This window comes from Cetorhinus maximus, chromosome 19 (genome assembly GCF_964194155.1).
Source record: "Cetorhinus maximus chromosome 19, sCetMax3.hap1.1, whole genome shotgun sequence".
NCBI lineage: Eukaryota > Metazoa > Chordata > Chondrichthyes > Lamniformes > Cetorhinidae > Cetorhinus > Cetorhinus maximus.
In genome coordinates this window covers 12479110-12501870 of record NC_135897.1, presented here as the reverse complement: position 1 = coordinate 12501870, position 22761 = coordinate 12479110, and the positions used below count along the sequence as shown (strand labels likewise).

Sequence of the window (22761 nt, the reverse complement as noted above, 5' to 3'; positions counted from 1 at the left end):
TAACCAGTGCTTTATCCATGCTAATAAGTTATCCCTACGCCATGAGCTCTTATTTTGTGTAGTGACCTTTGATGTGGCACTTTATCAAATGCCTTTCAGAAATCCAAATGCACCACACCTACAGATTTCTCCCTTATCCATTTTGCTTGTAACTTCCTCAAAGAACTCTAATAAATTAAGAAATTAAGAACTATTTCCCTTTCTCAAAACCTGTGTTGCTTCTGCCTGATCACATTGTGATTTTCTAAGTATCCTGCTATAACCTCCTTAATAATGGATTCCAGCACTTTCTCTATGGCGGATATTAGATTAACTGGCCTATATTTTCCTGTTTCTGTCTCCCTCCTTTCTTGAATAAAAGTGCTATATTTGCTATTTTCCAATCTGCTGGGACCATTCCAGACTCTAAGGAATTTTGGAAGATTATAACCAATGCCTCTACTATCTTTACAGCCTCTTCTTTTAAGACTGCAGAATGCAGACCATCTGGTCCTGGGGACTTGTCAGCCTTTAGGTCTAATAGTTTTCCCAGCATCTTTTCCCTGGTGATGTTGATTGTTTTTAAGTTCCTCCCTCCCTTTCTCCTCTTGATTTTCAAATATCTTTCAGCAGCTTTTAAGTATTCTACTGTGAAGGCAGACACAAAATACATGTTCAATGCTTCCGCCATTTCCTTGTTTTCCATTATTAATTCCCCATATTCAGGACAAACACTCACTTTAGTTACTCTTTGCCTTTTAACTACTTGTAGAAACTCTTGCTAGCTGTTTTTATATTGCTAGCTGGCTTTCTCTCATACTCTTTCTTTTTTTAAAGTCACTCTTTGCTGGTTCTTAAAATCTGCACAATTTTCTGACGTGCCACTAATCTTCACCAAATTATAAGTGTTTCTTTCAATTTGATACAATCCTTAACTTCCTTATTTAGCCACCAATGATACATTCTTCTCAAAGAGTCTTTCTTTCTCACTGGGATAAATCTTTGTTGAGAGTTATTAACTATCTCCTTAAAAGTCTGCCATTGTATCTCTATTGTCTTACCTTTCAATCTAGTTTTCCAGTTCAGTTTAGCCAACTCTTCCTTCATACCCTTATAATTACCTTTATTTAGGTTTAAAACACTAGTCTTAGACCCACACTTTTCACCTTCAAACTGAATGTGAAATTCTATCACGTTATGATCACTGTCACCTACAGGCTCCTTTACCATGAGGCTATTGATTAATCCTGTCTCATTGTGCATTACCAGGTCTAGAATAGCCTGCTCCCTGGTTGGTGCTAAAACATACTGCTCTAAGCAATTATCCTGAATATACTCTGTGAACTCATTTTCCAGGCTACCGTTGCAATCTGATTTGCACAGTCTACATGTAGATTAAAGACATCCATGATTATTGCAGTTTCCTTCTTACACACCCCATTTATTTCTTCCTATATACTCTGTCCTACAGTTTAGCTACTTTTAGAGGGCTTATTAATTACTTCGGCAGATGACCCCTTACCTTTTCTATTTCTTATCTCTACCCAAATTGATTCCACATCTTACACTTCCGAGCTAAGGTCATCTCTCACGACTGTACTAATGTCATCCTTAATTAACAGTACTACCCCACCACCTTTTCCTACCATCCTGTATTTCTGAAATGTCAAATACCCTTCAAGATTAGGTCCTAACCTTGGTCACCTTGCAACCATGTCTCTGTTTGGGTATCAGGTCATACATATTTATTTTTATCTGTGCTAACAATTCATTCATTTGAATAATAAATGAGACACTTACCTGGCTGCCACAACAATTGTCCTCTGAGCAGAGTATATGGTGAAACAATGTGGAACAGACCATTCGTTCTCACTCTCCTCGATCTACAAAAATGAAAGAGCTATAAACACTACAGCTACATTATGAGTCCATAATAACTACATTCAGACAATGCAAGTGCCTGAGTTGAATTGAACCAAGGCTCTCAAGGTAAAAGTTTCCAAGACATTTGGTCAAAAAAACAGAGGTAAGATAGCATAAAAAAAGAAAGGGTTAACACAAATGCAAAGATTGCACAGATTGGGAGAGATATAAAGAACTACAAAGGGATACAATGAAAATAGGAAGAGCTGCAAAAAAGGGAATATGACAAAAAAACTGCAGATGATATAAAGGAAAACACTCTTGGTTTTTACAAGTATGTTAAGTGAAAGAGGGTGGCTAAGAGTAATGTGGGCCCCTTGAGGGCAGATGCAGGTGATATTGTAATTAAAAATAAGTATATGGCTGGCTTGCTAAATAATTACTCTGTAGACCAGAGGGTGAGGATAAAGTGGCAGAGATATGAAGAAAAAATAAATCAAGGTGAGAAACTTGCTACATTTAATATAATTTAGCAAATGGTAATTGAGAAAATGATGAGACTGAAAATAGACAAATCTCCGCTACCTGGTTTCCATTCCATTAATATCCTCTGGTATTAATAGTGGTAGTTGCAGAAAATGCAGGTGTTCTAGTTATTATCTTCCAAAATTATTTTCATTCAGGAATTGTCTGCTTTGATCGGATATTTGTGAATATCACTCCATTATTTAATACATGCGAGAGAGAAATCAGGAAATTAAGACCCATTAGTCCCACGTCCGTTGTTGGTTAAGTTACTAGACTTGGTTATTCGGGCCAGAGTGATTGAACGCTTGGACAAATACATTGTGATCTGAGAGAACCAGCATGAATTGGCAAAGAGTAAGTTATATCTAATAAACCTAGTTGAATTTTTGAGGTCAGTAATGAGGTGGGTTAAGGGAGTACCCCTGGATGTTATTTACATAGACCTCCAGAAGGCATTCAATAAAGTTTCACACAAAATACTGTTGGCAAAAATAAAAGTACATGGAATTGGAGGCAACCTATTTGTTTGGGTAAGGAGTTAGTTAGGAAATAGGGAACAGAGATATGGATATAGCTCTGTATATCAATTGCCAGGATGTGGCTAGTGGTGTTCTCCAAAGATCTTCAGCTTCTCACTATATTTATCAGTGATTTAGCGGAAGAAGTGGAGAACCATGTATTCAAGTGTGCTAATGACACCACATCAGGTGGTTGAGTAAATAGTGTAGATGGGAGCAGTAAATTGCAATGGGGTATTTATGGATTAAGCGAGTGGACCGAACTGGCAGATAGAGTTCAGCGAGGAGATGAGTGAGTTCATTCACTTTGGACCTAAGAAAGATTAATCAAAGTATTTTCTAAAATAATTTTCAAAGCTAGGAACCACAGAGAAGCAGTGATTTCGGGATCCATGTACAAAAATCACTAAAAAATTAGTGGACAGGTAATCAAAAAAGCTAATGCAATGTTGACTGCAATTGCAAGGAGGCTGGAATGCAAAGGGATAGAGGTTAGGCTACCGTTGTATAAAGCTTTGGTTAGACCCCATCTGAGGTATTACATTCAGTTCTGGGTACCCCACCTCATAATGGATATATTGGCATTGGAGGAGTTGTGCAGTTTCAACAGAATGATACCCCACTGGTAGGGCCAACACAGAGCACATCAGGGAACAATGCTGAAAGAAGTTGAGAGAGAGAAAAAGATCTTGGTGTTAACTTGCACAGATGATGAAAAATGTAGAGAACACTAACACGGTTTTCAGCTGTATTAATATAATCATTCAGTATAAATCAAAGGGCACTATTTCGACACTGCACAGGTTGCCAGTCAGACTGCATCTAGAGTACTAGGCCCAGTTTTGACCCCTGTCCATGTTGACCTTGGAAAAGGTCCAGATGAGAGCTGCAAGAATGATTCCTCGCTTAAAGAACATCAGCTAATCAGATAGACTACTTGGTCTATTTACTACAGAGAAACATAGGCTTAGAAATCACCTGATCAAGGTCCTTAAAATAATTAAAGGATTGGATAGTGTCCCTATTGATAGATTATCCCAGTTTAACAAATTGGGGAGGATCAGAGGACACTAGTTTAAACTCTGCAAGAAAAGGAATAGACTGGATGTTGGGCAACTCTTCTCCCAGAAAGTTGTGAGCCTCTGGGATACATTACTGACTGGTGTGGTGGATGTTGATTCTGCATTACCTACAAGAGGGAGCTTGGAAGTGCTTAGTCGTAATACTTTGGCCATTGATGAGTAATTTTATAAGCTTAGGGACAAGATGAAGACCAATTCAGTAGCACTAAGGAGAAGGTGATGATGGCCGATATTGATTCAGCTGGCTAAAAGGGAAATAGCTTGGGAAGAAACCAAATCAACCGGGATAAGAGCAAGGGGCGAAGAGGGAGACCAGCTGGCAGGATTAAGAGCAATGTAATGCAAGGCTCCAATTCAGCAGCATGGGGGTAAAGAAAGGAGGCAAAGAGGGAGGTCAAATGGAAAGGTTTGGAGCAATACAACAAAGGCACAGTTCAATCTGTCAAAACTAAGAATTGTAAGGGCAAAGGAAGAGGCAAAGAAAGGTTAAAAAATATATTTATGTCTTTCATTCACAGCACATCCAAAGAGCTTCTAAATCTGCGGTCATTTTGCACAAAAGTCCTAAGTACAAGCAGGGTTTACACTGAGCAGAATTCCACTCTCTCAGAGCATCCTCAGAAGTCAATACTCACCGGGGGCTCCAGCACTATCAGCTGGCAAAGGTGCAAATACAAAGGAGAACATAATGTACAACAGCATAAAGAGATTGCTGCACAATTAACCCCTGCTAATAAAGACTGGCATTGAGGATGAGCTAAATATTCACATTTGCTGCTGATTTCAGTGATTTTCACTGACTTTGGCTTCTAGAATCGTAAAAAGTACAGCACAGGAGGCGGCCATTTGGTCCATTTAGTGTGTGTAGCAATGTAGCTAGTCCTACCTCCCTATCCTTTCCCTATATCCTTGCATTTCTTCTCTTACAAATATTTATATAATTTTCTTTGGGAAGGTACTATTGAATTTGCATCCACCATCCCAACAGGCAGTGCATTCAAATCCTAACACTACTTGTTGCATAAAGATGTTTTTTCTTGTGTAATCTCTGGTTCTTTTCAAATCACTTCAAACCTGTGTCCTCTGGGCATTGACCTTTCAGCCATTGGAACAGTTTTCCTGTCTTTATTCTGTATAAACCCTTCATGATTTTGAACACCTCTATCAAATCTCCTCTCAAAAGCCTTTACCTTCTTCCTAAAGCATGCTACCTGGAATTGGGAACAATACTCCAACTAGGGCCAAATTATTTGCCTAAAGGCAATGGTGACTGCTCTGCAGAGGGTGATTTTCAGCTGGCAAATGCTACATTTATGAGGCGTCAAAGAAACAGTGGCTGTCGCTCAGACACCCAAGATCCACAGGATATGGTTTTCAGGTGGGCCTGTGACCATCCTTCTCTCCATCCTCTCCGACCTCCCTCTCTCCACCCTCTCTGACCCCTCTCTCTCTCTCTCCATCGTCTCTGACCTCTCTCTCCACCATCTCTGGCCTCCCTTCTCTATCCACCGTCACTGATCTCTCTCTCTCTACTCGCCGTCACTGATCTCTCTCTCTCTACTCGCCATCTCTGATCTCTCTCCACCATCTCAGATCTCTCGCTCCACCATCTCTGAGCTCTCTCCCTCTCTCCACCATCTCTGAGCTCTCTCCCTCTCTCCACCATCTCTGAGCTTTCTCCCTCTCTCCACCATCTCTGAGCTCTCTCCCTCTCTCCACCATCTCTGAGCTCTCTCCCTCTCTCCACCATCTCTGAGCTCTCTCCCTCTCTCCACCATCTCTGAGCTCTCTCCCTCTCTCCACCATCTCTGAGCTCTCTCCCTCTCTCCACCATCTCTGAGCTCTCTCCCTCTCTCCACCATCTCTGAGCTTTCTCCCTCTCTCCACCATCTCTGAGCTCTCTCCCTCTCTCCACCATCTCTGAGCTCTCTCCCTCTCTCCACCATCTCTGAGCTCTCTCCCTCTCTCCACCATCTCTGAGCTCTCTCCCTCTCTCCACCATCTCTGAGCTCTCTCCCTCTCTCCACCATCTCTGAGCTCTCTCCCTCTCTCCACCATCTCTGAGCTCTCTCCCTCTCTCCACCATCTCTGAGCTCTCTCCCTCTCTCCACCATCTCTGAGCTCTCTCCCTCTCTCCACCATCTCTGAGCTCTCTCCCTCTCTCCACCATCTCTGAGCTCTCTCCCTCTCTCCATCATCTGAGCTCTCTCCCTCTCTCCATCATCTGAGCTCTCTCCCTCTCTCCATCATCTGAGCTCTCTCCCTCTCTCCATCATCTGAACTCTCTCCCTCTCTCCATCATCTGAGCTCTCTCCCTCTCTCCATCATCTGAGCTCTCTCTCTCTCCAGCATCTGAGCTCTCTCTCTCTCCAGCATCTGAGCTCTCTCTCTCTCCAGCATGAGCTCTCTCTCTCTCCACCATCTGAGCTCTCTCTCTCTCCACCATCTGAGCTCTCTCTCTCTCCACCATCTGAGCTCTCTCTCTCTCCACCATCTGAGCTCTCTCTCTCTCCACCATCTGAGCTCTCTCTCTCTCTCCAGCATCTGAGCTCTCTCTCTCTCCAGCATCTGAGCTCTCCCTCTCTCCACCGTCTCTGAGCTCTCTCCCTCTCTCCACCATCTCTGAGCTCTCTCCCTCTCTCCACCATCTCTGAGCTCTCTCCCTCTCTCCACCATCTCTGAGCTCTCTCCCTCTCTCCACCATCTCTGAGCTCTCTCCCTCTCTCCACCATCTCTGAGCTCTCTCCCTCTCTCCACCATCTCTGAGCTCTGTCTCTCTCTCCAGCATCTGAGCTCTCTCTCTCTCCAGCATCTGAGCTCTCTTTCTCCAGCATCTGAGCTCTCTCTCTCTCCATCATCTGAGCTCTCTCTCCAATATCTCTGACCTCTGTCTCTCCTCCACCACCTCTGATCTCTCACTCCCTCTCTCTCTCCATCGTCTCTGACCTCTCTCTCCACCTTCTCTGATCTCTCTCCTCACCATCTGACCTCTCTCTCTCTCTCTCCACCGTCTCTGATCTCTCTCTCTCTCTCTCCACCGTCTCTGATCTCTCTCTCTCTCTCCACTGTCTGACTCAGATAAAGGATAAAAGGAAAAGAGTGAAAAGGTGTGAAAGATGAAGGAGCAGAGTGAAAGGGAGTGAGAGAAGGAGAAAGGGAGTGAGGAGAGTGAAAGGGAGCAAGAGAAGGAGAAAGGGAACGAGAGAAGGAGAGTGAAAGGGAGAAGGAGAAAGGGAGCGAGAGAAGGAAAGTGAAAGGGAATGAGAGGAGAAAGGGAGTGAGGGAAGGAGAAAGGGAGTGAGAGGAGAGTGAAAGGGGAGAGGAGAATGAAAGGGAAGAAACAAAAGGGAGCAAGAGAAGACTGAAAGGGAGTGAGAGAAGGAGAAAGAGAATGAGAGAAACAGTGTGAAAGGGAGTGAGAGAAGGAGAAAAGGAGTGAAAGTGTGTGAAAGGGAATGAGAGAAAGGGTGTGAAAGAGAATGAGAGAAGGATAGAGAAAGAGACCAAGAGGAGAGTGAAAGGGAATGACAAAAGGAATAAATAAACTGGGAAACAACAGTGTTAAATCAGACACTGAAAATAAGCTAAAGGATGTTAACGAAATTCAATCTTATAACGGGTGAGTCACATTAATTTCCCAATTGAATTCTGAAAATTAACTGGTTGTCTGTGCTATTAAATGCATTTCATGAAGCTTACTGGAAGATTCATTGCATTGTCATGTGGAATCTGCTTCAGTAACATTATATAAGAATTTCTGAAATGGGGCAGCAGTAGGTCAGGTGGCCCCTCAAGCCTGCTTCACCATTTGGTAAAATCATGGCTGGACTTCTATATCAACTCCACTTTCCTGCCCTGTCCCATATCCCTAGATTCTCTTAGAATCCAAATATGAATCAATCTCAGTGTTGAATATACTCAATAAATGGCCACCCACAGCCTCTAATGCAGAGAATTCCAAAGATTCAGAACCCTCTAAGTGAAGAAGTTTCTCTTAATCTTAGCCCTAAATGACAACCCTTTATCCTGAGACTATGACTTCATGTTCTTTACTCTCCAGGTGAAGCAGCCCCTCAGTCTGCCCTAAAAAGCCCTCTTAAGAATTCTATACATTTCAACAAGAGAACCTCTCATTCTTCTAAACTCCAGAGACTTTAAATCTATTCTGCTCAACCTCTCCTCATAGGGCAGCCCTCTCAACTCATTAAATTCTTGTCAGACAAACCTTTAAGAGATTAATCATTGCAGCACTAACATGAGAGAACCAAGGTTATGATTGGAGAGATTTGGGAAAGAGACAGCAAGCAAGTACCTGCATCAACCTGTGTGGGCAGAAACAACCTGTCAAGTCTTCACAGAGCGAGGTTTATAAACAAACCAGAATGATGTAGTAATTTGTAGTACAAGAGTTAAACCACAACCATTGCTCCCAGGGAAGCCAAACCATCACAAACCTCCTGTGCAACAGCACAGCTACATTCTGAAGCATTTTGATAGTGAAGTTCAGGAGGGAAAATAAGGCAAGGGAAAGGAAAGTGTTGCTCGCTGCTCCAGCCAACTGGCAGTCAGTGTTCAGTTATAATTCCTGCCTCTGATGCAAAGTGCTCATTTAGTAACTCAGTTATGCCTTCTGTCTCCACCAACAGATCTCTATTGTGGTCCTAATCGGCCCCCACCCCCGTTCCTCTGACAACCCTCTTACTATTAATATGCCTGGAGAAGATGATTGCACTCCCTTTTACAATAGCAGCTAATGTATTCCCATCCTGCTTCTTTGTTGCTCTTACTTCCTTTTTCACTTCTCTGTACTTATATTCAGCCTGATTTTCCCTTGTAGTATCAAGCTAACATTGATCAACACGCCCCACCTTTTGTGCTTCATCCTACTCTATCTTCTTTGACATCCAGGAAGCTCTGACTTTGATTGCTCCCCACCTACCCCTTGTGGGAATGTGCCTATACTGTAGTCAAACCATCTCTTCTTTAAAGGTCACCCATTGCTCCAATTTATTCTGAAATCTGATTCCTATGATCATGTAAGAAAAGCCAGGATGTCAGCAATTATATTTTCTTTGAACAGTTTACGACATAAGCCAGAGCTTCACAGAGCTTGTATACTAGTTAGGTGTATATGTGTCTGTTAATACAACTGCTGAGGTGCTCAAACAGTAACAAGAAACTCAAGTCCAGCTAGGACTAGCACATTGATCCCACAACTGGAACAGCCTCTCTCTCCTGAACAGAATGCAAGGAAAAGCTAGTAGCCATACCCTCTGCCCGCCAAGCTCCAAGCTCCCACCCTCAGTTACAACAGTTCTTGCCTCTCCCTACTTTATCTTCATTATTATGGTGAATGTTTTCCCTTGCTTCCTCCAAACATGGCATTCTACGCTTTTTTTCCTTCCTGCATCCTCATCATTTCCTGTGAGATTTGTTTCAAAGATGTCAGAATTGTGGAACACTGTCATCCTGTTCTATCACCCTACCTGCAGTGCAGGTTTTTAAAACCCACACTCAGTATCACCTAATCCTTTTTCTTGATTTAATTCATCTTCTATCCTGCATTAGTCAATGTTTTTGGTGCCCTGCACCATAGAACATAGTAATCAACCTAGATTTCTGAATAAAAGGTAGACAGGGTTAGAAATAGATAGATAGTACAACAGTCAGAAACCTCACAGACATAAACAACAGGCAGCACAGATTGGTGGTCCCTGTGGACAATTCATAATAGCTCTATTTACAAAGGGCTTTTTACATTATATATATCATGGTATTTTGCAAATATTTCTATTATCCTTGTAACAAAGCTCTGAACAAGAAATTTAATCGGCAGAGATTAATCTAATGAAACCTCTGCAATGCTTTCTCTCTATATACTTACTATCATTCCGTATAGCGGTAGCTGCCCATGTACTTTAAATTGATTGCTGGCTGTCACTCCTTTGCTCGTGTACAATAGCATGTCAGAAAACTAGGAGAGATGACAAATCAGTGAGTCATACAAGGTGGCTCACCATTTAGAAATAAAATTAACAGATCAAATTATCAAATTCCATCAAACTGAGATAAGCCAAACTGAATAAAGCACTCAACCGAAATATGCAACAAGCCTTAAATCATGAGCAAAGTGAAATACAATATCAGTAGAGAAAGCAGAGTAGTAGTGCATGGTTGCTTTTCAAAGTGGAGGGAAATTATACAGTGCTGTTGCTCAAGGGTCTGTATTAGGATCACATATTAATGACTGGAACTTTGATACACAAGGCATAATTTCAAAATTTCCAAGGTGACACAAAACTCAAAAATGTAAGAACAATAAACATCCAGTGGACATTGACTGGTGAAATGGGCAGACACATGGAAAATGAAATCTAACACAGAGAAACATAATGCATTTTGCTAAGGAGAATGAGGAGAAGCAATATGAACTAAAAAGCACAATTTTCTAGGGGGTGCAAGAACTGAGAAGCCTGGGGGTGTACATAGAAAATCTTTGGAAGTGGCAGAACAAGTTGAGGAAGCTGTTAATAAAGCATATGAGATCTTTGGTTTTATTAATAGAGGAGTGAGGCACGAAAGGGAGGAAGTTATGCCAAATTTTTATAAACCATGGGTTAGGCCTCAGCTGGAGAATTTTGTTCAGTTCTGGGCACCACATTTTTGGAAGGGTTGTCAAGGCCTTGGAGAGAGAACAGAAGAGATTTCCTAGAATGGTACCAGGCATAAGGGACTTCAGTTATGTAAGGAGAGTAGAGAAACCAAGATTGTTCTCCTTAGACCAGAGAAGGTTTGATGGAGGCATTCAAAATCATGGGCAGCTTTGAGAGGATAAATAAGGAGAAGCTGTATCCAGTAAAAGAGGGTCAGTAACCAAAGGGTATAGATTTAAACTGATTGTCAAAAGTACGAGAGGCAACGTGAGGAATTTTTAAATTTACACTGAGTTGTGGTCTGGAATGCACTATCCAAAAGGGGGCTGGAAGCAGATTCAATAACAACTTTCAGAAGGAATTTGGATAAATACTTGAAGGGGAAAAAAAGTACAAGGTTTATGTGGAAAGACCAGGGAAGTGAAATTAATTGGATAGCTCTACCTAAGCACAAGCATGATGGGGTGAATGGCCTCCTTCTATGCTGCATTATTCTATGTTTCCATGTAATTGAAACAGTCCATCCAATCGAATCACCACACCAAACCGAACCGAACCACCATACCAAAGCAAACCGAACCGCCAGACCAAAGCACCACACCAAACCAAAGCACCACACCAAACCAAACCATTCCATCAAGTTAAAATGCTCCGTCCAAACTGAACTATGTCCTCAAATTGAAATATGGTTACCTTTACATATAGGAGAATAAGTGCTGAGGACTAGGCCGGGGAGAATGAAATGATATACACAGACAATAAGGGATCAAGTGCATGAGAAAATAATCACCATTATATACAGTGGAATTAAGAACCAACTTTGCAGATTATTGAGGTGTTTCAGAAGTATATACAGAACATATACAGATGAACTGACAATGACTGATGCAATGTAAGAGAAGATAATGTATGTGAGAATAACTTGGGGTAAGTGGAGAGAGAAACAAAGGTCCTTAAATGCAGAGGAACCACAGTGAGCATTGAGGCCTTTCAGAGAACCTGTTCCATTACTCAGAGGAGAAACAGTGGTGAAGGACAGGGTAGGTCCTTATATTTACGGCTATCAGACAATGCCAACACTCACCAGAAAAAACATCCTCTGCTGCAGCCCTTTTTTGGTAAGTTTATAGAGACAGCCTTCCCGAATGAAGTCCTGAGGGCACAAGAAGTACAAGAATTTATAATTAAATTACTCAAAATGCCCATTCTCCATGAGTGATGACTGTGAAAAACATCATGGCTAAACTTGATTATCTCCCTCCATATCATCTAGATATATGAACATGCAAAAAGAGCAGGACGCCTTCCTATTTCAGCCTCAACTCCTTGCTGTCAGCATAACTCACTCACCTCAATGTCAGGAAGTCAAGGGTTCAAGTTCCACCCGAGGCACTTGATCACCAAAGCAGTACAGAGGTGCCATGACGAGACATTAAACTAAGGTCACCTCTGCCCTCTCAAGTGGACATTGTAAAGGAAATATTATTTTTTTCTAATTTTACTGTGGGATACTTTAAAGCAAGCTTGTGGGGGCTGTGTTGTGTGTGTATATATATGTGTGTGTGTGTGTGTGTGTGTGACTAGTTTAATTAAACTGCAAGGTTTGAATCATCAAAGGAGATGTAAAATCAGACATTTTGAACCATAGAACCACAGAACACTACAGCACAGAAAACAGGCCATTCGGCCCTTCTAGTCTGTGCCGAAATATTATTCCGCTAGTCCCATTGACCTGCACCTAGTCCACAACCCTCCAGACCTCTCCCATCCATGTATCTATCTAATTTATTCTTAAAACTTAAGAGTGAGCCCACATTTACCACGTCAGATGGTAGCTCGTTCTACACTCTCACCACTCTCTGAGTGAAGAAGTTCCCCCTAATATTCCCCCTAAACCTTTCCCCTTTCACCCTAAAGCCATGTCCTCTCGTGTTTATTTCTCCTAATCTAAGTGGAAAGAGCCTAATCGCATCTACTCTGTCTATACCCCTCAAATTTTGTAAACTTCTATCAAATCTCCCCTCATTCTTCTATGCTCCAAGGAATAAAGTCCTAACCTGTTTAATCTTTCCCTGTAACTCAACTCCTTAAGACCCTGCAACATCCTAGTAAATCTTCTCTGCACTCTCTCAATCTTACTGATATCCTTCCTGTAGTTAGGCAACCAGAACTGCACACAGTACTCCAAAGTTGGACTCACCAATGTCTTATACAACCTCATCATAACATCCCAACTCCTATACTCAATACTTTTGATTTATGAAGGCCAGTATGCCAAAAGCTTTCTTTACAACCTTGTCTACCTGTGACGCCACTTTCAGGGAATTATGTATCTGAACTCCCAGATCCCTTTGTTCCTCCGCACTCCTCAGTGCCCTACCATTTACTGTGTATGTCCTACCTTGGTTTGACCTTCCAAAATGTAACACATCACACTTTTCCGCATTAACTTCCATCTGCCATTTTCTGGCCCATTTTTCCAGTTGGTCCAGATCTCTCTGCAAGCTTTGAAAGCCTTCCTCACTGTCCACAACGCCTCCAATCTTAGTGTCATCAGCAAACTTGCTGATCCAATTCACCACATTATCATCCAAATCATTGATATAGACAACAAACAACAATGGTCCCAGTACAGATCCCTGAGGCACACCACTAGTCACAGACCTCCAGTCAGAGAAGCAATCATCCACTACCACTCTCTGTCTTCTCCCACACAGCCAATTTCGAATCCAGTTTACAACCTCTCCATGGATACCAAGTGTCTGAACCTTCTGAACTAACCTCCCATGTGGGACCTTGTCAAAGGCCTTACTAAAGTCCATGTAGACAACATCCACAGCCTTTCCTTCATCTACTTTCTTGGTAACCTCCTCGAAAAACTCTACGAGGTTCGTTAAACATGACCTACCACGCACAAAGCCATGCTGACTATCATTAATCAGCCCTTGGCTGTCCAAATAATTATATATCCGATCTCTCAGAACACCTTCCAATAATTTACCTACTACTGACGTCAGGCTCACTGGCCTGTAATTACCTGGTTTACTTTTGGAGCCTTTTTTAAACAACGAAACAACATGAGCTATCCTCCAATCCTCCGGCACCTCACCCGTAGCTAAGGACATTTTAAATATTTCTGCCAGGGCTCCTGCAATTTCTACACTAGTCTCCCTCAAGGTCCGAGGGAATATCATGTCAGGCCCGGGGGATTTATCTACCTTTATTCGCTGTAAGGCAGCAAGCTCCTCCTCCTCTTTAATCTCTATATGTTCCATGAAACTACTGCTTGTTTCCCTTCCTTCCTTATACACTATGCCAGTTTCCTGAGTAAATACTGATGCAAAAAAACTGTTTAAGATCTCCCCCATCTCGTGAGGCTCCACACATAGACGACCACTCTGATCTTCAAGGGGACCAATTGTGTCCCTTACTATCCCTTTACTCTTAATATACTTGTAGAAACCCTTTGGGTTTACCTTCACATTATCTGCCAAAGCAACCTCATGTCTTCTTTTTGCCTTCCTGATTTCCTTTTTTAGTATTTTCTTACATTTTCTATACTCTACAAGTACCTCATTTGCTTCTTGTTGCCTATACCTGCTATACACCTGTCTCTTCTTCTTAACCAGATTGGCAATATCCCTTGAAAACCAAGGTTCCCTATGCCTGTTAACTTTGCCTTTAATCCTGACAGGAACATGCAAACTCTGCACTCTCAAAATTTCGCCTTTGAATGCCTTCCACTTACTGAACACATCCTTGCCAGAAAACAACTTATGCCAATCCACTCTTCCTAGATCCTTTCTCATTTCCACAAAATTGGCCTTTCTCTAATTTAGAATCTCAACTCAAGGACCAGACCTATCCTTATCCATAATTAGCTTAAAACTAATGACATTGTGGTCACTGGACCCAAAATGTTCGCCTATACATACTTCTGTCACCTGACCTGTCTGGTTCCCTAATAGGAGATCAAGTATTGAAATGGAAATGGATGAGCCAAGTAAGACAAGTGAATAAGTTAGAGCTAACATTTGCATTTGTAAATAAATTGAGACGTTGTTTGATTTTCAAAGGGACCTAATAAGATGCTTTACAACTGGCAAGATAAATAAGGCAAAGTTATTAAATTTATTTTTCCCATAAGCATTGGCCATAAGGACAGCATGAAAGATTTTTATATTCTGGGAAAAGCAACTTCCAAAGCAAGGTTGAAACAATGGGATTTACAGATCGAAAGGGAGAAAATATATTTAAAGAAAGATGGAAAGCTGTATGGGAGTGGTCGTGTGAGATCTTGAAAGGTGGGCTGTGTGAAACAGACCTGTGAAAAAGTAGCCTCTAGCCACCCCAGTGAAGTGTTTGCTTGTTCCAGAGAGCAAGGCTGTGTTAAAAGTCTGGGAGTTCCATTGTTGAGTGAGAGGGAGAGAGAAGCTGTGAAACACCTCCCTTAGAGCAACAGTGGGTGCAACAGTAGTATTGCTGGATGTTTTATAAATGAAGAATCTATTTGGACTGTTGCCTGAAAGGGGTACATAGCTGGGAGTCTAGTTAAGTAGAAATCTTTTGGGAACTGTTATAAGGCTAAGTTTAACAGTGTAACTGTGATTTTGTGTGTTTAACTTTTTCTTTTCTTTTGTTAATAAATGTTTTAATTTAATCTTTAAAATCTCCAAAGGTGGTAACGGACTCTCTATTTCTGACTTCAGTGTACAAACCTTCTTGTAATAAATACAAATTGCAAAATCATTGTGATATTTTGGCCAAGTTTCCTTTTGGGATTTGGTCAGCCTGGCAAATACCACCTGCCACATCATAACAACATAAAAGATCAGCTGAGACTATTTTGAAGAAGAGCTAAGGGAGTGGGGGGATGGTGCTGGGAGGGGAGTGGGGGGATGGTGCTGGGAGGGGAGTGGGGGGATGGTGCTGGGAGGGGAGTGGGGGGATGGTGCTGGGAGGGGAGTGGGGGGATGGTGCTGGGAGGGGAGTGGGGGGATGGTGCTGGGAGGGGAGTGGGGGGATGGTGCTGGGAGGGGAGTGGGGGGATGGTGCTGGGAGGGGAGTGGTGTTCATCCTGATGTCCTAACCATTATTTACCCCTCAATCAACATCACTGAAAACAAATTATCCAGTCCTTATCACACTGCTGTTTAGGTGATCCAATTATTTGCAACTTGCTTCTGTCCTTCCTACATTACAATAGTGCACTTGGAAAAAAAAGTAATTGGCTGTGAAATGCTTTGGAATAATCTGAGGTTGTGAAGTGCATTGTATAAATGCAAGTGTTTATTTTACTTGTTCTGCAATATAAGGAGAGGGAAAAACCAAGTCACTTGGGCCACGGGCAAGTCAACAGCAGTGACATTCAACAACGCCAGTGACAGAAGAATATTCTGCTATTCCCCACCACCCTCCAAAGGAGGGAGCAACCTGTGATAGCACAACAAGTCAAACACCAACCAGGCCAAGAGCAACCCTGCTTGATTTTAATCTATGTCTAGAATCAGAGAAAAGGAAAGCACTCCATGTTTCCTGGACTTACCCTTCCAGGCAGAATCAAATTCTCAATGCCAATAAGGTCTCGTTGCAGCTCCGTGAGTTTCTGAAAATGCTCCAGTCTGATTAAACTGCTGTGAAGCTGAGCACTCATATCTCTGACTTCCTTCAGGGCATCTGCACATGGAGATCAGCAGCAAGATCTGTGAAACAGCCACTAAACCCATGTCCAATATATCATAGGAATCAATATGCCCTAATGGACCGCAGCAGCCTGTGACTAAACTCACGTCAGATATATACCATTGGAATTAATAACTGACCGCCACAGCCTGTGACTAGATAGGGGACCTCATTGGGCAGATTCAATACACAATTACACACTACATACAATGCTAGGATTGGCTTTTTTCATCTATACTGTAGCAGAATTGCACCATATCTCCAAAATCTTCTTATGCTCTGGACGTTTCAACTCAAGGCTACTCAGTTATTGAGATCTGGTTGGTATTGTACCCCAAAAGCACTGACCCCACCAGGCCTTAGCCCACAGACTGCAGATATGACTTCTGTTGTGCAATGAAGCCTCAGTCCCAGAGCAAGTTGCAGCCCAAGTTCAGTCCCTTAAAGACCTCCTGGTTCCTTCATTTCCTCTTCCGCCACCAGTCCAGCCCTGAGACGTGGCACACCCATGCTACCCGCAGGTCATGGGACAATCAGCTAGTGCCTTCATGCTAACAAGGGTGCAAGATAAACAAATTGATGTTCATGCATACTCATACTGGTTACTTTCTTTCTAGTGTCTGATTATCTGGGAGATTCCCCATCTGTGATAGTTATCATACTGATACTGATCTCTGAACTCAGGTGACCAGCCATGATGTGTAAATGGTATTATCTATCACACTTATACTTACCTCTGCAGTCTCTGTAATCTCGATGGTCAGAATGATAGTGCTTGCAGAGTCTCTCCAAGATGAGTTTGTAGTGCATCAGCCTTTGGATGGGCTTCAGCAGGAATGTATTCAGGGGTAGGTAACAAACCTTCTGCAGCTCAAACTCTTTGTAAACATTCTCCAGTTTCTTTGATTGCTTGGTGGCTTTCTCCAGTTCTGTTAGAACCTCATCATGTTTCTGTAGGAAGCTGGCAAACTCCTGAAGTTAAAAAACATTGAAAGCTTGTAAGTGTGATTAATTTTAGTTGCGCTAAAGTGTATTATACATCCACCAGAAGCTCTTGGTGATGGTGAGTTTAAACCTTTTACCATGCATAACCCTGATAGGGCAGAGTAAAGAGCTTGATTCCCAGAGCTCTTCTGGCAGCTCAGTAAGTACATTGCCCATTATAGTACTGAAACACACAAACCAGGATGATCTGATGCCCAGTTTATGCCAAGTAACTGAGTGCTATAATTGGCTTCCACACTTGCTGCAGGGTAGGTGGTGCAGGAAATCAGCCAGTGTTCCGGCTTCTGACTGCACTCCTGTGATTACTGTAAGGCAATGTCTGTGTGGCTGACTGGTGAGAGCGGGCATATGCCTGTGGTTCAACAGCAGCTCACACATAGGTGTGACCACTGGATGAGGGCAGATTGTCACAATGGGACTAAGGAAAAGTCAGTGCCTTCATGGCAAGGAGAGAGAAATAGAGAGAGTGAAGTTCCGCTAAGGCTGGTGGAAAGGACCGTCTGCTGCATGTTAGTCTCCCGCTGCAGCATAATTAACATTGCAAAAATAATACAAAAACAAAAACAATGTTGTTGTACCGTACCTTGAGGACGCCCATGTTACGAAGCATGACATCGCCAATTCTCTGATAATCTCCTTTCACATGTGCATTGGATCGTCCTTCCCTGAAAAGCAAACATACATGATAAAAGGAACATGCAGAAGACAAGGTCATTGAGCAGTCCCCGCTCAATGAAATCCTCTCCTGCAGAGTGTCCAGTGATTCCTGGATTAAACCATCTCCTCAAAAGAAAGTTCAATGGCCCTCGGATTAATTCTTCATTCTCTGCAATTACAGTGAACCTTGGATTAAACCTTTCTGTACAGTATACAGCAACTGCGGGATAAAATATCTTCTTTAAGCAAAAACTGGATGACTGCATTTACTTCAACTGAAGTGCTGCTTTGAACTGCACCAATTATAATGCAAATATGATCAAAATCTAAAGTCATGCCTGGCCTGACCTCACATCAGACAGAAGCAGAGACAGACTCCTTGGAGGAGTCATGTCCAGGCTCCGATTTAAAATTGGTGCACTTCACTTTTAGCTTAATTGCACCCCTAGATTACCCACATGAATAAAGATGAGGAAGGCGTTTTATCTGAACCAAGCCTACCCAACCAAATAGGAAAACCATGCAGTGATCTGGTACACTTCTCGTAGAGACTGATAACTTTTGAAAAGAAATTTGAATTTCCAGTTAACAGAAGAAAAAAGATGGCTATTTTTGTAGGGAACTTATACTTTAAGCTACGGAACAGAACTTTCCCTTTTTACTTTTAAAACAATCGAAAACCCGCTTTACAGGTATATGTTTCACTGTCCTTTAAGCAGACATTCAATTCTCCCGGAACCAGTCCAAAGTGATTCTTAGCTCTTGAACATTTACTTTGTTTCTTTTCCTTTCTCAGCCTGGTAACTCTTAACCCCAGGACTGTCCTTCACGGTGACAGCTTTCCTGAAGATTCTCTCTCTAATGTAAGCTAGGCGAATTTTCCAGCCTCGTTTCAAATCCTCACCAATTTGACCTTTTCAGTCCAAGTTCGAGCTCCCACCCGCATTCCTGCACAGTGAGCTATAGAGACTTTCGTACTCTTGCTGCTCTCTCTCTCACTCTCCCAGGCCCTGGCAGACTGCCTGTGTCTGAGTTTCCAGGGATATTTTAGAAACCCTTTCTCCCTCAAAGCGTATCTCCAGTGTAACATGAATCACAGGGGCCTTGTATCCAGGCAGAAATGCTGATTAGCTATCCTTGAGACACGAATTCTCTTTTATCTTGGAAATAAATGGACAGTTTACAGCATAACGGTTTACAACCCAACATTATCAGCACCTTCCTGGGACTTTGGAGACTAGAAGTCTAATCACCATAAACACAAATGCTGCTGGCATTGTCTCCAAGTGTGAATACCTTACATCTTTTGCCAGCTGAAACAACCAGAACCTCCCTTTAATCGCCATGATGCCCAAGCTTGTTGTTAGGTAAACTTCAAGACAGATCACATGAACCCCCCTTCATTTTACCTTAAATTAATGACACAGGGCAGAACTTTGTTCAGGCAATGGGGGTCTCAGCAGCCAGCTCAAGAGCCCACATTGCCCCTTTTAGAGAAGGCCTGCCGCACCTTGTTCTACTCAGACACTTGAAAGGACAGCGATCAAGGGCTCCGGGACAGAGGCTGATCAGAGGCCAGCAGCTCTTTGAGCAGCAGCAGCACCACCAGGGAGGTGGTGGCTGCTGCCGGTATGACACCCACCCAAGGCCTCGGATTGTCGCTGGATATCAGGCTAGAGGTGAATGTTTGTTTGGGGGGGGGGGGAGGTCGTTGGCTGGGGTTCATGGGGGAGAGGGTTCAGCAGCAAAGTCAGGGGGGTGGGTCTGAGCCCCCCTCTTTCCCGGTCCTGGGTCCCTTGATTAGATACTGAGTGCCTTTGAACAAGGGACCCCCTGGGAGCCCACAGGCAACCTCGTCCGGGTTTGCTTGTTGTGCTCCCTACATGGCGAGCTCCCCACCTGTTGTTGGGTTAATACCAGCAGCGGTGGAATGCGGCCTTAAGGCATTAATTGCCCACTAATGGCCTCAATTGGTGCCAGGTCATGTCCACGGGCCTTCCCACCACCAACTTGATTGGGGTAGAGACAGGAAGGTGGCAGGGTCCCCCCACCATCCTCCCCCATGATTAAATACCCTCCTGCCACCAAAATTGCCCAAGGGAGGGTGCAAGATCCCGCCCACAGTCCTAAACCAAAACAATCTTATAAACCTCATAACTGTAACAGATCCCATGACAGCCCCATCCAATAGACTCATTTTGGCAGATTATTTCAAGTGTTGATTTCTCTTTTTGGAGATTTTAATCAGTACATTGACATGTTAAATCCCAAACACCCCCCACAAACTTAACTTTATTTCTGCATCATTCACAGAGCATGTATGGTGCCCATTCTTTCTTCAAATATTTGGTGCTTCTCACACAGGCACACACACACTCATACATTCTATCTCGCACGCACACCGGGCGCTCGCTCCCGCACGCACACCGGGCGCTCGCTCCCGCACGCACACCGGGCGCTCGCTCTCTCACGCACACCACGCGCTCGCTCTCTCGCGCACCACGCGCTCTCGCTCTCTCGCGCACCACGCGCGCTCGCTCTCTCACGCACCACGCGCTCGCTCTCTCACGCACCACGCGCTCGCTCTCTCACGCACCACGCGCTCGCTCTCTCACGCACCACGCGCTCGCTCTCTCACGCACCACGCGCTCGCTCTCTCACACGCACCACCCGCTCGCTCTCACACGCACCACCCGCTCGCTCTCACACGCACCACCCGCTCTCTCACACGCACCACCCGCTCTCTCACACGCACCACCCGCTCTCTCACACGCACCACCCGCTCTCTCACACGCACCACCCGCTCTCTCACACGCACCACCCGCTCTCTCACACGCACCACCCGCGCTCACACGCACCACCCGCTCTCTCACACACACCACCCGCTCTCTCACACACACCACCCGCTCTCTCACACACACCACCCGCTCTCTCACACACACCACCCGCTCTCTCACACACACCACCCGCTCTCTCACACACACCACCCGCTCTCTCACACACACCACGCGCTCTCTCACACACACCACGCGCTCTCTCACACACACCACGCGCGCTCTCACACACACCACGCGCTCTCTCACACACACCACGCGCTCTCTCACACACACCACGCGCTCTCTCACATACACCACGCGCTCTCTCACACACACCACGCGCTCTCACACACACCACGCGCTCTCTCTCACACACCACGCGCTCTCTCACACACACCACGCGCTCTCTCACACACACCACGCGCTCTCTCACACACACCACGCGCTCTCTCACACACACCACGCGCTCTCTCACACACACCACGCGCTCTCTCACATACACCACGCGCTCTCTCTCACACACCACGCGCTCTCACACACACCACGCGCTCTGTCACACACCACGCGCTCTCTCACACACCACGCGCTCTCTCACACACACCACGCGCTCTCTCACACACACCACGCGCTCTCTCACACACACCACGCGCTCTCTCACACACACCACGCGCTCTCTCACACACACCACGCGCTCTCTCACACACACCACGCGCTCTCTCACACACACCACGCGCTCTCTCACACACACCACGCGCTCTCTCTCACACACCACGCGCTCTCTCTCACACACAGACACACACACACCATTCACTCACATCTGAATTCAATTCCATCTGTCACTCATTTCATTTACAAATTTTATCAAACACCTATCTGTGATCCTATCGTCCACCTTAACCTAAGTTCTGCATCTATGAGCATAGCAAGGTCCAGGTTAATGAAAATTATGTCCGAACATCGAACTTTGAGATGCCCAATTCAGTACTACTTCTCCTGGTTCACTCCCCTAACAGGTAGTTATTGCTGCCTTCCAGCCAGTTTCTCATTCATATCCAGGTTTATCTTGAAGTGCCATTGCTTTGAAATTTTTCAACAATCTTGAAGAATGATTCTACTCAAACATTAACCTGCCTTTCTCTTTATAGACACTGGCTGGCCCACTGTGTCTTTTCAGTATTTCATTTGTGGTTTTTGTTTCAGATTTCCATCAGTTGTAGTTTCTTTTTATCACAGTCCATTCGATAGATTACCTCCTTGAAGTCTATATTATCAGACAGGATTTAAACTTTCTGAAGCCATTGACTAGGTTATTATTATACAGAGCTTATTGCTGATAATTGGTTTCGCTTGTTCCTGAAATAAAACTAACAAGTCTCTCATCTCCCAGATTTGATCTGTCATTAAACACTGACTCTTTAGAAAATGTTGCAACTCCTGAATTAGATCCTCCAAGACAAACTGCCACAAATCCTGGAATAACTCTCTGAAATTCTGTAGTGCTTTCTGTATTAAACATTCTCCTAGAGAATACAGCTCCTCTACTAAGGGCTTGAGCACAAAAAACTCAACGCTGCCACTTGAGTGCAGTGCTGACAGTGCACTGCACTGTCACAGTTGCTGTTTTTTGGATGAGACGTTAAGCTGAGGTCCCTTCTGCCTGCTCAAGTGGATGTAAAAGATCCCATGTCACTATTTTGAAGAGCAGGGGAGTTATCCCCAGTGTCCCTCAATAAACATTATAAACAACAGATTATCTGGTCATTATCTCTTGCTTTTTGTAGGAGTTCGCTGAGCGCAAATTAGCTGTCACATTTTCTACATTACAATTGTGACTACACGTCAAAAAGTACTTCAGGCTATAAACCGCTTTGAGATGTCCAGTGCTCGTGAAAAACGCTATATAAATATAAGTTCTTTTATCTTTAAAACTCTTCAGAAGAGTTGCAGCTCCTGGATTTGGGTCTCTTCTCAAGAAAGG

General features: G+C 43.8%; 1 protein-coding gene across 5 annotated transcripts in view; it reads right to left on the bottom strand.

Moving 5' to 3' along the window:
* Positions 1-22761, bottom strand: part of farp2 (FERM, RhoGEF and pleckstrin domain protein 2) — a 188895-nt gene that overhangs the window by 30514 nt on the left and 135620 nt on the right. For all 5 annotated transcript variants that reach the window (XR_013579581.1, XM_078563521.1, XM_078563524.1 and 2 more), the window contains exons 16-21: positions 17894-17975; positions 17040-17277; positions 16169-16299; positions 11708-11776; positions 9855-9944; positions 1780-1862 (exon numbers count right to left, since the gene is read on the bottom strand). Coding sequence is in view for 4 of the 5 variants with exons in the window: in XM_078563521.1 (XP_078419647.1) it covers positions 1780-1862; positions 9855-9944; positions 11708-11776; positions 16169-16299; positions 17040-17277; positions 17894-17975 (693 nt within the window). In the remaining variant the exon portion in view is untranslated. The remainder of the gene's footprint in view (positions 1-1779; positions 1863-9854; positions 9945-11707; positions 11777-16168; positions 16300-17039; positions 17278-17893; positions 17976-22761) is intronic.